This window comes from Phyllobates terribilis, unplaced genomic scaffold (assembly GCF_046119375.1).
Source record: "Phyllobates terribilis strain yellow unplaced genomic scaffold, ASM4611937v1 Scaffold_1__5_contigs__length_1240528914, whole genome shotgun sequence".
In the NCBI taxonomy this organism is placed as follows: Eukaryota; Metazoa; Chordata; class Amphibia; order Anura; family Dendrobatidae; genus Phyllobates; species Phyllobates terribilis.
The window spans coordinates 304,166,831-304,184,821 of record NW_027362761.1 but is presented as its reverse complement, the minus strand read 5'-3'; the positions used below and the strand labels follow the sequence as shown (position 1 = coordinate 304,184,821).

Sequence of the window (17,991 nt, the reverse complement as noted above, 5' to 3'; positions counted from 1 at the left end):
TTACTGTGCAACATTATTACATAAATGTGTGCCAGGGGACTCTGTGATTAAGTTATACAACACTAACTGGGCTCCAGCCTTTTAAAATAAAAAAATTGGATGTCACTGGTTGTTGTGAACCAAGGGACGCTCGTTTTTATTCCAAAATTGGGCTCCATTCCCTGACCACAGAAGAATTACATTTCTTAATGGTAGATTTACTCACTGTGTTCTGCCTACCAGCCCATTGCGGAGGAGAGGCTTGCTTGGAAGAGGGGGTGGGGGGTGTCCCCCCCGCATAATAATAAGTGGGATTTTCTTTTGAGCCTTTGTGATCCATTTCTGCTCATTCAGCTGGCACTCATCTTTTTCACTAGTTTTGGTCTCCACTCAAGGGTAGATGGAGGTGCTGGTTGTGTGTTTTGTTGTCCCAATAAATGAAGCAGAAGAAATCCACCACACTCTCAATGATGACGTGTGCAAGAAACAGAGAATGTGATATAAGGTGAAGCATCAGAACCCAAAGTGACAAGACATTTCAACCCATCCCGAGTCTTGGAGTCGCTGTATAACAGGAGGGAGAAAAGGAAAACCTAACGGGTGTACTGCACATTATATAACAAAATGTTTTTATACAAACATCCATAAGGAAATGATCAAGAAATATGACAATGTAGATAGTAATATAGTTGAATATTAGTGTACAATGGAATGTAGATCTCAGGAGGGAGCAAGGTTAACCAGCAGGTGTAACTGAGGACCAACATAGGGAATGATTAAAATTGAAAACTTATTAGATTCCATCAAAAGTTACTAAGGGAAAAAGGCATGATAAATAGTATTTAGGGAAAAAATATTAAAGGAGTTGTCCACTACTTTCACATTGATGCCCTATCAATGTATGATCAGCCGGGGTCCCGCACATGGCACCCCCGCCGATCAGCTGCTGCTGGTTGCGCCAGCCGCAGGCCGGAAATGCTCACCTGCGGTTCTTGGAAGTCTAGTAGTCATGGTCGGTGCTTGTTACTGCACATCCGCCTCCTATTCAATTCAATGGGAGGTGGATGTGCAGTACCTCACTGCGGCCACTACAACTTGACTGCCAAGCACCGCAGGTAAGGACTTCTGGCCTGCGTCCGCCGGCATCGGTGGCAGCTGATCCGCAGGGGTGTCGGGTGCGGGACCCCGGACGATCATACATTGATGCTCTATCCTATGGATAGGGCATCCGTGTGAAAGTAGTGGACAACTCCTTTAATATATAGTGGATTTAAATGCACAAATAAAATGACAAGATTCATGGGCGCAATAGCTAGATAAAAAAAGGGTGTCCAGTAGGTGCCTCTTTTTCATTTCATTTGTTCTTAATTGGAGATTTGGAAGTCTTGTCCCTAGCTTGCATATCAAACGTTTGTTTGTTTTTGGAGGGGCCAAAAAAAGTGTTTCTAGATTAAAAATGAAAAGTTTGTCTAAAGGTTTCCATACACCATAGATAACTGCGGGCCGAAAAATTGGTTTGCCCATGGTTGTCTCTCCCAACTTCTCTGTAAACACTTGGCTCACCCTAGCAGGTTTGTGTTTTCAATGGGGAGAGCGGAGTAAGCCACTACTAGAAACCACGGGCAATTTATCTCCCACAAGAGAAAAAAAAAAAAGGATCGGCATATTGAAATTTAAAGTTGCCTATCCTCTCCTTCAATATCATTTGTTGGGGTGAGTTGGGAGGTTCTCATGGCATACATACTAGAAACAGTCAATGTTTCTCTGTATGAGGGCCCTAAAAAGGTTATTCTTATCTGATAAAGTAGGGCATGTAATTACTTTGCTTGTTGGGCACCTCTGGGCCCCTCAGTGATCCTGAGAATGAACTGGGAGCTTCTTTTATGTACCCCCCTCTGTTTTCCTAGCACAGCGGCACTCGCCACCACCTAACCGTACACGGTTCTTCAATCCAGCCTTTCCCGTGAATGGTACTGTGCTGCAGTTCCCAGCGCAGCTGGTGGGCAGAGTTTTGCTGCTCAGGAAAAAATCCTCTGAATGACATACAGTGCTTAATAATTGCATCATGTTCAGTGGGGGTCCCAATGATCACACTCCTCTAATCAAAAAGTGGCATATCCATATGAGATGCCATTACTTTACTGGAAGCCATAGGGAAACTGTGCTCAGAATAACGTCACAGGCTCCTTCAGTAAGAGGGGGTCTCACAGCTCCCCGACTCCACCTATATCTCCTGTATGACATGTCAAAAGACAAGATAAATATGCCGTCTCAAAGCACCACCTGGTCAGCATATCCTGTTATATATCTGACCAAGCCTTGCTTTACTCTAAATCACAGTGCATGGAGTGAATAGGAAATAATGTAGCCCTCTGTTGAATAATAGAATAAAAAAATAATTTTAGGCAAAGTCATATGTCTCCAGTCACATATTTAGGGGCCACTGTAACATTATCCATCAGGGACTTGTCTACTGGAGTTCTCTGTAATCTGCATGACTCAGAAGGGGCTATTTCCGAGGATCTCTTGCTACACAGTAACCAGGCAGAAATAGCCGGAGGACATGTACTTGTGTCAGTACGGGCTCTAGGAAGTCCTAACTTGTGTAAGGAAATGAGGAGGGAACATGCTTCAAGCACACGCTCACCTGGAACTGCTCTGCACCCAGTATATAGGCGTGTGCTTTTTGTCAGTCTATTAGTATGTTTGTTGCTGTAGTTATTCCCAATGTGCAGTAGGTCCAGTGCACACAGTCCTATTTTTATTAGGACAGATTGAAGAAGAATGGTTTACACACATCCTATAAGCATATATAGATTTGAGCCAAAATTTGCAACATATTTTGGCATTCATTTTTAATAAAAGTGCCATACACCCCTCCTGAAACATCACAAAACTTTTTCATCTTTTGCCAAGCATTGCACAAAAATAGAAATTTTCTCTTCTAAGTTTTGCCACTCAGTTTAAGACAAAAACTGGGGTCTCTGCTAAATAAATGAAGGCCGCAGAGTTAACAAGCCTGATCCTTTTTGTTTCCAGAGGTGATAAGCTGCCAGCAGAGGTGTCTGGCCGTGGCTAAAGGCCCCGTCACACTAAGCGATGCAGCAGCGATCCCGACAACGATACGACCTGTCAGGGATCGTTGCTGCGTCGCTAATACATCGCTGGTGAGCTGTCAAACAGGCAGGCTCACCAGCGATGAGGGGAGCAGCGACATTGTGGAAAGAATCGTTCCACGATGTCCTGCTCCCGGTTACCAGCCTGCTGCTGAAGCAGGAGCAGGCTCGTAACCATGATAAACATCGGGTTACTAAGTGCGCGTGTGCCCCTAGTAACCCGATGTTTACCATGGATACCAGCCTGATCGTTGGCCAACGACCAAAAAATGGTCCAGGACATTCTGCAGCGATCAGCGACCTCACAGCAGGGGCCTGATCGCTGCAAAGTGTCACACATAGCGACATCGCTGGTGAGGTCGCTGTTGCGTCACCAAAACCGTGACACAGCAGCGATCTCACTAGCGATAGCGCTATGTGAGACGGGGCCTTAATTCACCTCTACCCATTCAAAACCTATGCATGATTGTCCAAGCCAAGTGCGCATGTGGATGGTGGATGGTAAGGGGTGGGCGGCAGAAATGGTGGCCAGCTATTAGAAAGGTGTATGAACAGGATTAGACTTGACTGTGAAGCTGTCAGAGGAATTTGTGGACCAAATAAAAAAAATAAAATAAACTCATAGAGGAAGTGAGATTTTCACATTCTAGGACTTCTCCTTTTGTGTGATATTTTTCATCTTCTATGTAAAAACATTGCTCATTCATTAGCAATAATGCATAACCATCTTTTTTTTTATTTTTTTTTTTATAAATGTCTGAGATGATGGATAGTAAAACCTAATGCAACAGATAACGAAGGCTGTGCTGACATTATCATCTTTCCGTTCTTCACATTAACGTTAAAGGCTTCCGTTGGGATATACTCTGCTTTATTCTGAAGATTGGCCATCAGTGTTATGAACCTGGAGAAAGCCTTTTAATGTGAACTCTAGAAATGTTTACATCCACAGATCACATTGCTTTCCAGCTGTAGTTGTGACAGGTTTTTTAGCTTTGACTCTGACAGTAACTCGCTTGTCATGGAACTTTGTATGGCCCTGGGCTGTAAGACGTCTGAGCACAGATTTACATAAAGACATCATGTTTGCCTTTTATGTCTCTCCTTGGAGCTTCCTGGGTGTGTATCCTGTTGCTGAGGATTTCTTCCCTGTATCTTTCATATGACTTGAGTATGTGGCCCAGATATCACTGACTGTCAGGAAGTCTGAAGTGACTAACTCTGAGAACTGCGTGACTCATGTGGGGCTGCTGCCTCTGCATCTGATCACCTCTTTACCCTTCACCGATGTGATTTGCAGGACTTGAATCATTCAGTGGCAACACATCTCTTCTGTTTTTGCTTTTATTGGACATACTCGTAGGTTATTCCATAAAAACTTATACAGCGGTATTGAAGGCTTACTCTCTATCCCTTCATCCTCAGTTTGCTGGTTCTGCAGAATTTTTACAATAGTTTCACTTCACAAACCGCAGATGTGGGGGGTAGGTACTTAGTGCAGATAGCAAAAAAAATCCTAGGGGCCCAATATCTTAATACCTTAGGGCCTCCTCTTTATGTTCCTGAGATATTGTATGTGTGGTGACAGGTGTTGGCGCTATATTTTCTTACTGCACATTGCCCCGTTGTATTTGGATTGTGATTTAGTTAAATTGATACTCGATTTTACAACCACTTTACACTCCATCTGTTAGGAGACAAATTCACTTCACATGTGGTAGCTAATTTGGCAGGAGCATACAGCGACAAGTGGCTACTTAACCACCTCAGTTGGCCACTCCCCAAATATGACAGTGACGAAACGCGCGTTGAGGCTAATGCCATTGCAGGGCACTTAAAAGATGGAAATATAGATCTCATCCTGACATGATCCCATAATATAATCTTACCCACAAATCTTTTCTTTGTGGTATGATTACAATTTAAATATTCTATTCTCCTTTTTTGTCCCTGCAATATTTGTCATTATTCTGTTTTGTTTTTTTCAATAACCCCCTTTTATCATGTAAATTAATAAAACTAGGTAATTATGAAATAAAATATTGCTATTTTATATATGGTGTATGTGAACTTCCAATTTTTTAGGTTTGCATCTGTTTGGTTGGCAGAAGTAAGCAATATGCACCTCCTAGTTTGACAGGTGCGTTGCGGGATCATCCAACAAATGAGCAAAATGCAAGCTGAAAAAATCATTCTCGGCAGCACGTTGCCATATGTGAATAATGATGTGCTGCCATTAAAATATGCGAAAAAACTATCATTAATGATTGTTGTGTGAATTAAACATTCATCAGCGATGCTTAGCAAGCTAGTAAATGTCCACCCAGCTGCTTGCATGTAGCTAATCGGCGATGGTTTAACAACTTCGGTCAGCACAAATAAGCCCAGCATTAAACTTAGTGAGCTGAAGGCGGTATAAAGAAACAAAAAAACAACAAAAAAAAAAAACACCTAATTTTGACTCCGACTGGCACTGCTCGTCAGCACTTTATCCTGTGCCCCTGCCTGTCTCCCAACATTAACATCCGACAGAGGGCATCTAGTGACCTCTAAAGCAGATGGTTGACTGCAACCTTTGCGTTCTGTCAAAGTTTCTTCTTGCTTGGACATAATCTGAAATCTGCGACTAATCAGTTGCTGAATGGCTGCAACAGTCACTAGTCTTCCCCCTCCTAATGTTGAATTTGAAGAGCCCAGCGGAGGAGTGGTGCCAGTCCATAATGGGAGCTCAGGTTTATTTTGTCTTCTTTCGCTGCCTTGGCCATTAAGCTTAACTTTTATAGTACTTCACTCCGTAGAGATGCAGTTTATGGACCGGTGTTTTCTCTCACTTAAGCTGTGGCAATGCCCATCAGAACACTCCATGCAGGGCTCATTCACAATGTACTGACTATCACGAACAGCGCCCATGTTCTGCTGACAGCCCCTGTAAGCAGTAGCAGCAGGATACTGTGTTCTTACTTGGTGGCTTCTACTTGAAAGAGGACAATTCCAACAGCTAGCCGTTTTCTCATATTACAAAGTTTCTATAAGTCAGAACTGCAATTTATTTTTTTTTTGGGTTACTTTTATTTCTTTCTGAAAACGTTCCATTGATGGTCATTTGTGTAGAATTAAGCTAGCTGCACTTAGTATCCCTGTGGGGAGTTCCCAATACGTTTACTTCTACGGGATAGTGGATATATTGGCTGTAAATGTCTTTTCTCTGCTCATTATGTGCTCGTTCTTTCTGCAGATGCATTGCTCGCTGACCTGGAGTCCACCACATCTCATATATCCAAGCGACCTGTGTTTTTATCCGAGGAGACTCCATATTCCTATCCCAGTGGTTGTCATACTTATCAAGAAATTTCTATACCACCTGCACATGCTAGCGAGTCTCTAAATGGCACAGTTACTGACCCTCTAGATTCCTGGACCACCAGCTCCAATACAGGTTCCCAGCAGCAGGTAGAGAATGAGAACCACCATAATGCTGTTTGTGTTGTGCATGTAAGATCTATAACTTAAAAAGATGGGTTTATCTCTACTTTTCTTTTACAGAATCCTATTTACAATAGTTCTCTTGTGACGGAGAGTGTGGGATCCCCTTCTGCTGGAGAAGAGGAGCATGTATACAGGTAGGTGTAATCGCTTTTTCCTGCCATTACTTGCTTTTTTGACATTTCCAAGTCTCAGCAGTTATTCTCTTTTAAATAGTTTTCCCAACAAACAGCGATCTGCTGAGCCATCTCCGACTGTCTTGGGCTCATCTCTTGGCAGCAACTTGTCAGAGTTGGACCGACTTCTCTTAGAGCTAAATGCTGTGCAGCAAGCCCCATCAACTAGCCTTTCTGCAGGTGAGCTGCCAGGTCTTGGGGTTAGTGCTTTCCATATTTGTAATCCCCTAAAATTTAGTTGCATCTAGATAGAATTGGTTCAGTTTCAATGTTCTTGCTTGCAGATATTTTTGCATGTGGAAATAGATACATAATCCATGGCTCAAACATATCATGTAATGTGGCACTAAACTGGAGCTTTACTTTTACGTTGCCATCAGTCACACAAGTTTTTACCCTGTATAGTTGGCAGCAAACGTCTGTAATTTTTTTTTTCAATGAGACTGGATTACTGAAAAGATGGGCTAATGGATGCCAGAAGTTGCTGTAAACCAAAAATAAGGATGAACAATACAAAAAAAACAGGGTTATTCTGGTTTCCACAAATTATCACCATGGTATATGTAGTAATGTAAGATTCACGTGGAACACGCAGATTGGCGGTAAGACCAGGGCTTGAAGGAATTTAATGGAGTTGCTGGTCACACATGCGCCCTGCCACTTCATTCAGAGTTCTCTATTCAACTGCTACTGATCGTTCTCTTGTTGCCTGAGACTAGATCACAAAAGTCCCCCATTCTGTAACTCGGGGTTTCTAGTGGTGGGACCCACACTGGTCCAACACATATCTGTTGATAGGTGATAATTTACGTGGATGCCTTTTTACGTACTGGATTTTTTTATGGTATAAAACCTCTCCTCCTTGAAAAGAGCAAATTGGGGCTCCTTTATATTTTCTATAACTTTAAGCTTTCGCGTTTATGTATTGGCAGTAGTTGCAGGATAAGGTGTGCAGAATATTTTATGTTGGTTTTTACTTGCAGATGATTTGACTCGAAGCATCTCACAGCCTGTGGCAGTCCCAGTTTCTGTAGCCATTGTTTCTGACACCTCAGGAATAAAGATTGGTCAGTCCTCAAAGGAAAAACCTAAGCGAAATGGTGCACGGGGTATAGATGATGTCCGTCCAAGTGTGGAGAGCCTTCTAGATGAACTTGAGAGCTCTGTACCCACACCAGTGTAAGTGGTGTTGAATGTTAAGGGGATTTTCCAGGACTGATATTGTCCAGAATGACACTCAGCTCCCCACCAATTGGCTTTTAGAAAAATCCCACAGCCATCGGAAGTACACAGTGTATGAAGCAGGAAAACATTGTTTTATGCTATGTAGTGGCTATTCCTGGGTACTGCAGTCCATCTGCCATTGAAGTGAGTGGAGCTGAGCTGTAGTACCCGAGAACTGCAACTTCACTTTGTACAGAGCTGTGGTGGTCTGGTTTTTTACACTGATTCATTCTGGAAGCCGTAGAACAGCTGATTAGCTTGGGAGCCTAGTGTCACTCCCACCCTTCTGATATTGATATTTAATATTTTCAATCACCTGGACCTTATTCTTTGATATTGAGCAACATTTCTCCATTGCAGTCCTTCAGTCACTGTGTCTCAAGGAGAAATGAGCAGCTCTCAGAGAATCACTCCCAGCCAGCAGCAGACAAGAATCTCAGCCTCCTCTGCCACACGTGAACTGGATGAACTTATGGCTTCTCTCTCTGATTTCAAGGTAGCTAATCCTGACCTACACTTAACTGGGACGTGAACTGTACCTTCTGCTACTGATACATAACTGACTTCATCCACCTATGTTAGCCTTTTCTCTAAGCAAATGTTAGTGTTAAAGATGCCCTATCTCCAACTTATTCACGTTGAACTGGACACACAATATAATAAATCGAGTAAAATAAAACATTTTTTTTGTTTAGCTTTTCTTTTACGGAGAGATTAGCAATCAAAGTATTTGACACCTAAGGACTCAATTTTTAAGTTCAAGTTGGCGTTATCATTGTTTTCTCTGGGGATGTGTTTCTTCTTCCTGTATAACGTTGACCAATCATTAGCAGACAGCAACACTCAGGGGAAAGAAGGACTCGCCCCAGTCATAGGTTAGAGCAGATTTCTCACTGTGAGCCATATAATGACACAGCCTGTTCTCTCTGCAGAGTTATTACAAGTGCCAGTGAACGCAGCAGACCCGAATGTCATTGCTGACATTTGTCATCTTTCATCTCCTGGCAGTCAGTATGGTAGGAGGGGCAGTACAGCTGAGGTGGCAGCAGTATGAGAAGAGTTGACAGAAGGGTTTGTAATATGATACAACTAGACTCCGCTGTACTGCGCCTTCCCCCCACAGGGACTGCCTGGAGATGAAAGATCAAAGGTGTCCGCAATGACACTCAGGTCTGCTGTACTCACTGCAACTTTTGATCACTGCAGTAAGGTCAGAGCTGTCAGTTAGAATATGCCTCACGTTGACATACCTGTTCTAAGCTATTGTTTGGGTGTGTTGTTCTTTCTCCTGAATGGTGCGGCCTGCTTATGATTAGTCAGCCTCATACAGAGGGAAGAAGTACACACCCCCAGTAAAAACTCCCTGCTAACACCCACTTGGACTTTGCTAATATCTCAGTAACGGAGGGTCAAAATTTAGAAAAACTTTTTTTTTTTCTTTTTTTTTTTTTTTTTTTTTATTACATTGCATATCCAGTTGAACATAATTTGTTGACAGATCCTCTTTAATACTTTGGGATCAAGTTTCCTACACCCTTTTTTTAATTATATACATTATTTATTTTACTCCGTTTCTAGAAAAAAGCAGCCAAAGTCATCTCCTGTGGTTTGTGAAATTCTTGTGACGTTAATCATTAACTAGGTGGCTATTGCTCCTGGTGCTGGGCTTTACCTCCCTCCACCTACGGTATTTCTGCTTTTTTCCTTCTTTTATTGTGCTGGGTGCGGTTGTTGGCTATAGTCATCTGAGGAATGCAGCAGCGGTGTGTTCAGACCAGAGATTTTACAAAGATACTAGCAGATTTCTGCCTCAGAACATTTCTGAAGTTTTATCCTTTAGTGAAGATTACACAGGAAACTGAAGAAGCTTGTGTAACATTCGTACATTTCTGTGTAAATGACTTCCATTTCAGTGGGAAGGACTTTGGTTTTATGGTCTTGTGAAAGTCTTGTCAGTTCATTTACAAGGTCCATGTCATTGGAACCAGATGATTTTTCTAAATCAAAACAATAATAATTTTATTATGTTACTAAGCTGCCGTTATACCTAAGTGGAGTTTTTGATTTTACTATATATCAAATACAGGACTGATTTTTGGGTTTTCAAGTTGAACATATTACCCTGGCTTGCACTGGCACATTCTGGTTGGAACGGTCATGCATATCAGTCGGGTTTTCTGACCCTGCAAAAACAAACAAACAAACACGGGCAATCTGACAGATGGGCTTCTAGACCATTGCTGAGCCGAAAATAAGGTGCTTGGTACCATGTATAGTCAAGCTGAGATGCTTACATGAATGTTAATGTCATGCACATGGCTGGAGTTCTCCTCTACAAGTGTTTCCTGCTTGTTATGTTGTTTTTTTACCACATATGTCTAGGGCCTGTAGAAATGTAAATGGTGCTGTAATAGCACTTAAAGGTGGGTTGTCCAGGCTTAGGACAAAAGTCTATACCAACTTGAATGTTACCTGAACTGGCTTTGGTACAAATGGAAAATAACTGAGATACACTTTAAATAGCCGTATGTGGTTACCAACTCACAGAAAAAAAAAGGTGCTAAATATCACTTAAAATTGCATAATCTTCATTTTATGACTTCTTTAAAATATTGTGATTGTTAGAGAGATTTGTTACCTTTTTTGTGTTGGTAATCATTGGGACAAAAGTCTGCAGTCAAAGTGCTGTGTGCGCACTGTCAATATTTCCTAGTATGTCTGGGGCGAGCGTGACCGCATATATGTGATTTGTATACTTGCTTTCACATGCCAACTAGACTCTTTTGGCTTCTCTCAATAGAAGTGAATTGAGAGAAGCTGGATGAATGAAGGCGGCACGTGACCACAAGTTTGCAAATCGCATACCTAAGGTCATGTGACCGCCCGTTAGCGCCAGCAATACAGGGAAAATCGTGACAGCATGAATCAGAGCCAGGTATATTTCTCTCTGAAATGATCCAGCTGTTTAGAAAAAATATTCTTTAATGATCTAGCTGGAGACCATAGCCGGAGACCAGGCTAGTCCAGTGCTGCCCCTGGCGGGTAGGTGACTGACAGATCTCTGTCTCTTGTGTACATACTGAAAGACCTATCAATCACCTGCAGCAGCGCTGGGAGAGGCCCGTCGGGGTCCAAAGCTGGAGACTAGACTAAGCCGCTTATCTGTCAAAGTATATTATCTGGAAAATCCAAGAGTTTTACCTGACTACCATCCCATCGTAATGCTAGGCTTGGGTTCATGCTGCCTGTGGTTGTGACAGCATGGATCAGATGAGTTCTCTAGGGAACCTGTCATCAGGATTGTGCTAAGTAAACTACAGGCTGTATTAGGTTGGCGCCGTTACACTGATTAAAATGATATCTGAGTTGTGGTGGTTGTTTAATCTTTATTTGCATTTTTCAGTTAATTAAATTCTCGTGCTCCGGGGCGGCCTGTGGGCGAGGCTTTATTTGGTGCTGCTTATTATATAACTGCTTATGGGCTTAAATGAAAGGTCACTGAACCCTCAATGACCTGCCCACTGTTTTAAATACTGCGCTTGTGCAGTTCATAATTGTGGTCTTTTAAAACATTTTTTTAACTCCAGCAAAATGGTGCTCACGCATGTGCAGTAGCATCTATCGCTTGCTGATAAATACTACTGCGCACACGCCGCGGCCATTTTGCTGGAGCCAAATGTTTTTTGCTCCAACAAAATGGCACTGGTGCATGCACAGTACCATCTATCTGCATGCAGTGCTCTTATTTTGCGGAAGCCCCTCGCACTGGTGGGCAGCGCAGTAGCATCTATTGCTTGCTGATATATGCTACTGCTCCAGCGCGATTTTGTTGAAGGAGAAAAAATTTGGCTGCAGCATGTGTGCAGTAGCCAGCGCCATTTTGCTGGAGTTACTTTTTTTTTTTTTTTTTTTTACATTTTGCTGGCGTTAAAAATTTGAACTGCACAAGCGCAGTATTTAAGGTTGAAGGCAAGTCTCTGAAGGAAGGAAGGACCTGTCATTTAAGCCCAAAAGGATGAATATGAGAACATAGCACCTAATAAAGACCAGCCCACAGGCCACCCCGGAGCACGAGCATATCATTATCTCCAAACTGCAATCAAAGATTAAACCTCAACCACAAGACAGATTTCATCAACCCAGGTATCATTTTCATCAGTGTAACGGCGTCAACCTGACAGTGAATGTAGTTTACTGAGCACAATCCTGCTGACAGGTGCCCTTTTAACTGCAGTAGTTCAGAACTAGTGCAAGATGAATAAAGCTGCCCTATGGGAAGTTATCCTGACTCTGTCCAGACAGATTGCCAGGGTGAAAAAGGGATCATGTTGAGCTTGATTGTTTTGTTCTGAGGGGAGAAAAGACATTAGAAGTTTCTGCTTTTGACATGAGCACTCCACTGAAAAGAGCATGCGTGTGTATGGAGGAGTTGGGAGGAATAGCTGTCCACCAAATTAGCATATTTTTTGGAGATTATATATAATCTATGTAATGGAGTCTAAGGGTGCAACAATGGTTTACATTGTTCCCCAGTACTTATATATTTTTTTTTATTTATTTCCGATTTGGCCGAACTGCAATTATTTTGTCTAGACAAGGCTCAGTTTACATATTGTTTGGAGCCTGTGTTGCAGATAATGTTGTAATAAGCATATACTGTGGGTTCACATATACGCTCCCAGTGTGAAAAACTTACTGCTTGGTGTCCATTTTTTTTTTGTTTTTGTTTTTTAAAAGCCACAACTTTTAGCCCCCATCTATCTATTAATGTAGTCTTATCAATATGTTCAACCAAAAATTCAGAAGCTTTTTCTCAAAGTGTAGCCTAAATTTGATAAGCGTTGTCGGTGTTGTGTTGTTTGGTAAACTCCGAGTCACGTATGTTTTGGAGTCACTAATTCATTTTTTTGTAACTTGTCTTTCTTGAATTTTTTCCTGATTCTAATAGACTTGTCATACTTGCGCTGAGACTGTTTCTGAACGGTGCAAGAGTAACCCTTCAACACCCCCAAGCTCTGTATGCAGCACCCATCTATATGCAAGATCGGAGAGTGGGTTTGATACGGTCACACCCTGTAGTCCTGCCGTTTACCTACATATTGATGAGGATGAAAATCCTGCCTCATCAGCCCCTCTTAGAAAAGGCATTGTTCTCCCTAGTCTTGGCTTACGGATGGATTTGGTCCCTAAAGAGGAGCCAGTGATCACCCCATTCAATGCTTACAGTCAAAGAACAGACATTTATCTTCCAAGTTTTTACAAGAAATCTCCAACAAAGCCGAAGGAATTTGATGTCCATCCTGGAGAATTCTCTCTGTTGACCCATGTTGTCCAGCCTGACCATTTAACTAATGGCCATAGGAAGCAAGAGGAAAGCAGTTCTTTTATGTGGAAACCTTGTGATAATGAAGAACAGAATGAAGAAAAGCTCTTATCTGAAATATCCGAGCCTCAGTGTTCATCCATTGAAAAATTAGAAATTGCTATAACGTCTGCAGACAGGAAGCTTGTGACTGACAACAAATCTGCAGAGTTTCCTGCTGAACAAATAGACAGCAGTGCCCCAAATGGACACCTGGAACAAGATTCAACATTTCGATTTCATCCTGACCCAAATAGATCTGACAGTTCTTGGACGGAGGACGACCTTATATATCAAGAAGTTCCACGGATTTCTGCCTCACGTCAGGCAAGCATGTGATGTGTGGATTTTGTCCTGTGCATGTCCTAAGTTTCCTTTACTGGAGGTGCATGCAAAATCTATATGCATCGTTTATTGGGCATCTTGTAGATGGTTTTTGGAAGAAGTTAATTCTAACATGTTCTGCTGTGTCTTCTAATAAGTTTTGCCCCATGACGTTACGATCATGTGGGGTTGGTGTGTAAAACAGCCACCATATAATGCAGTTTGACAAGTAACAGTCTGTTGTTTGTTCAGATGAAGTCAGTGATTAAAAGAACTAAAGAATCACCTAACGTTCACCCAATGTCTCGGGACCTCTCTCCTCGGAGGAAATTTGGACCAGCTATATACAACAAGAGTGCATCCCAAGACCGCCTCATTGAAGAGTTGCATGGGCGATTTGGCATAGACAAGCAGGACATTAGCAAGACTCCAGAGGATAACTGGCTTACGGAGGGTGTGATCATTACATCTCAGCCGACTAAAAATTTGCGGACGTCTGAACAGAGAATAGAGAAGGTAGTGATAGTCTGCCCAATGAGTGATCTTTATGGATTCCTTCATTATTGGGAACATTTGTGAATTGCATCTATTCATTGATCATTAACTACTAGTATTTAGTTTAATAATATCTGGGTGGTCTAACACTTGTAAAATAATGCACATATTTTCTTTATTATGTTCATATACAAGACATGAAGCTGTGATGACATGGAGACGCTCTCTGAACATATCTGATTTACATCGTAATTTGCTTTATAGTTAATGGCTTTGTGGTGTGCACACAACAAAAGCTGGCTATACATATTTGATGTGTATCGTTCATTTCCACGAGTTAGGCCTACCATCTGTGTATGGAGGCTATTGACTGTTTCTGAATGGCATGTGGGAAATATGGATCAGGCCATTGGATTTTACCGGCCCAGCTCTTCTATTCTCGGGGAGATAAGCCAGTGCCCGAGGTTTCAGGCAGTGACTTGTTTCACTCTTCCTATTGAGAATACATGCATGCTCAGCCTAGCCAAGCATGTGTATGGGGAGGACGGGAGAGATGGCTATTGACTGAATGCTTTTTCAGTTGACCGCTATATAATGTGTATATGTGTAATGTACTAATATACTTCATTTCTATCTTAAACTGATTTTGTATTTTTTATTTCCTTTTCTTTCCTGTGTATCTTATTTAGATAATTATTCCTCCAGATTCCCCACAGCTCATGAGAAAAACATTATCAATTACCACTTCTCCTTCTGGTACATTGCAGCCAACAAGACTTGTGTCTAAATCTACATCACCGGCACTTCCACCTCCTGTTACTTCGACTTCTGCTGCCATCTCTTCGTTACTCCCCCCTCCAGCCCCTCCATTGCCCCCAATCTTACCTCCTTTGCACAACATGCCTACATCAAGTACACTTCCTCCCCAGCCACCTTCTTCGTGGAAACGATATAGTGATGATTACCAGGACTTGTCTAGGGCTGTTTTACCTCAAGAAGAATTCAGAAATCCTTATCAGAATGAGCCTATTCTGCCAATGATGGTGATGTCTGCTCCATTGAGAACATTGCCTTCTCCAAAATCTTATGTATCTGTAGGTTGTCAGACAGAAGATAATCCCCTATTTCCACCTATTCAGGCAGGGAACGAAAATGTTTCCACGGTTAGTTTGAATGCAAGACGTCTTTGGTTGTGTCGAAGTGTGATTTGTGTGGTAGAGACCTTGGGTCTCGCGAGTCCATGTCTTTGTTGTGTTCTGGAATTGCACATTCATTTTTGTGACTTGTACTATAAGAAAAACTATAATCTTCTTGCAGATGATCTGTCCTGCTGCTTATTCTAGTGGCAGAGTGCTTACTGCACGCCCTCCTCTGAGCCGATCCTTCTCTGACAAGGCAGGTTTATTATTTGTGTGCTCTGTGTTGTACAGAATGTTTTAGTAGTACAGTATGGACTAGGTTTGGTTTCTGACTTTCTATAGAATTGTAATATTTTAAAACAGTTTTGTTACCCTTCGGGGACAAATGGTGCATGAAAGACACAGTGGTGTTGAGTGTTTTTTTTTGCATGCCAAGTCAGCATGTTGTGCAACGAGGTAGTTGTCAGTTTTTTCAGTTTCCACTCTTTGTATTGGTCTCCAGTCACTGGTTCCTTTTCCTCCAACTTCTTTTGCGTGGCCTCCGCAAGAAGAATATTTCATGCCTGACGGTGACTACCGCAATGTCAACTATAGGTTCCCGGCTTCCACAAATGAAACCTCTTTGGTATTTTAATTGGTCTGATATGCTTAACAATGTACCCTGTTCATTGGGATGTTGTATTGGAGTCAGGGAGTTTTGAATTTAACATGTATTACCTTTTCCATTTTGTTTTTTATAGTTTATGGCCCAAGGCCAAGGAAAAGCCGTGAACAGTTCTCCTCCTTCCAGTGCTCCGAAGCCTGGCAGTCAGCTAGACAATATGCTGGGAAGTCTTCAGTCCGACCTAAATAAATTGGGTGTGGCAACAGTGGCTAAGGGTGTGTGTGGTGCTTGCAAGAAACCGATTGCCGGCCAGGTAAATCTCATTCTGTTGATTGGAGTAAAACATTTGGTTTAATTACAGTATGTAATTATGGCATTTGCTCTTGTCAGGTTGTTACGGCCATGGGAAAGACTTGGCACCCAGAACACTTTGTGTGCACACATTGCCAAGATGAAATTGGATCACGCAACTTCTTTGAACGAGATGGGCAGCCATACTGTGAAAAAGATTATCACAATCTTTTCTCCCCTCGATGTTTTTACTGTAATGGACCCATACTGGATGTGAGTGTTCTGAACTGTCTGTGGCATAGTATGTTAGTTTTTTACATCAGCTAATCTGTCTTTTATTTTTTTATTTTCAGAAAGTTGTGACTGCTTTGGACAGAACATGGCATCCAGAGCATTTCTTCTGTGCGCAATGTGGGGCATTCTTTGGACCTGAAGGTAATGCTGTCAGCGTGCTCTGCATTGAGAAAAAAAAAGTGATTTTTAGCCAAGCAAGACTGTTGCCTAGAAAGTACACATACAGTACAAACCAAAAGTTTGGACACACCTTCTCATTTAAAGACTTTTCTGTATTTTCATGACTATGAAAATTGTACATTCACACTGAAGGCATCAGAACTATGAATTAACACATATGGAATTATATACTTAACAAAAAAGTGTGAAACAACTGAAAATGTCTTATATTCTAGGTTCTTCAAAGTAGCCACCTTTATTCGGTCTCCCATGACAGCACCACGTGAGGGAGAGGATCCGCCCATCAAGGACAGGAAACCTACAGGTTAAAAAGGGCGGCCCTCTCTTCCCGCCTCAGTTTAGGTTTCCTGTCCATGATGGGAGACCTCGCAGGCTTACCTGCAGAAGATGGACTCCTGTCCCAGAGAGGGCCACAGCAGGTGGTTGGAGCCGGTCCGTCCCGGTCCTCTGGAGATGCCACGGTAGGGCTCAGTGGGGCGCCTCCGTGATCGTTGCGGCGGGCGCGACATCGCCTCACGGGGAGGTAGATGTCCGCCAAGTGTGGGGCCGTTAGCGGGCTTCCTCCTCCCGCTACAATTTGCAGGAGATCAAGGTCGCGCCGGCGGGGCACGTGACAGGCGCGACCTACTGACGTGACTTCCGGTGCGCCGGGCAGGAAGTCCCTGTGACGTCACTGGAATGGGCGGAGCTCGTTTGAATTTTGCGCGCGAGCAGCTGAACGCCGGGGGATTAAGGACCTGGCGGCGTGGAGCCCACCTGGAACCCACCTGGCCACCTGGGGACGAAGACCAATGAGCAGGTAACGCCCTCCTGGGTAAAAAAACAAAAAAAAAAAAAAAAAAAAAAAAAAACCCACCCACACATGGTACCGGTCTGGTAACATACAGAGGTGCTTCCCAGCCCATTCTTACACTGTAAGTAATGGAAGTTTCACGAGAGCTGTCACCTAGGCAACAACATCTGCTGCAGGAGCAGCCCTCTGGGGAGCCCTCACAACTAGTGGCGCAAGGGCCATTCCCGGCTAGGGTCTGGTCGTTCAGCTAGAAGAACTGCCACTAAGAGCAGGAAGGATGGTCCGGTGCGGCGTGATTCCTCGCCATGCATGTTGGATTCCTCTGCTTCTACGGTACCGAAGGCTCTGTGGGGTGAGTGGAATCTTCGTGAAAGTTCTACTAATGTTTCCTCCTTCTTTCTATCTATAACTTTCTTTTAGAGCAAGAAATGTTCCTCTAAATCCAAGCACAGAGAATGTGCCTTATGCAGCTGTCCACTCCCTGATTCATATAGCAAGAGGTTATGCCAGCTTTGTATTAGCAAAATGATG

General features: G+C 42.7%; 1 protein-coding gene across 2 annotated transcripts in view; it reads left to right on the top strand.

The window, feature by feature from the left end:
* PXN (paxillin) overlaps window positions 1-17,991 on the top strand; it is a 52,637-nt gene that overhangs the window by 16,300 nt on the left and 18,346 nt on the right. Inside the window, exons 2-14 of one of the 2 annotated variants that reach the window (XM_073673416.1) lie at window positions 6,331-6,545; window positions 6,639-6,715; window positions 6,795-6,934; window positions 7,738-7,933; window positions 8,339-8,474; window positions 12,927-13,667; window positions 13,917-14,180; window positions 14,849-15,322; window positions 15,477-15,554; window positions 15,801-15,923; window positions 16,039-16,215; window positions 16,293-16,466; window positions 16,547-16,628. In XM_073673416.1, coding sequence (XP_073529517.1) covers window positions 6,331-6,545; window positions 6,639-6,715; window positions 6,795-6,934; window positions 7,738-7,933; window positions 8,339-8,474; window positions 12,927-13,667; window positions 13,917-14,180; window positions 14,849-15,322; window positions 15,477-15,554; window positions 15,801-15,923; window positions 16,039-16,215; window positions 16,293-16,466; window positions 16,547-16,628 — 2,877 coding nt within the window. The remainder of the gene's footprint in view (window positions 1-6,330; window positions 6,546-6,638; window positions 6,716-6,794; window positions 6,935-7,737; window positions 7,934-8,338; window positions 8,475-12,926; window positions 13,668-13,916; window positions 14,181-14,848; window positions 15,323-15,476; window positions 15,555-15,800; window positions 15,924-16,038; window positions 16,216-16,292; window positions 16,467-16,546; window positions 16,629-17,991) is intronic. The other variant, XM_073673410.1, reaches the window with a different exon arrangement.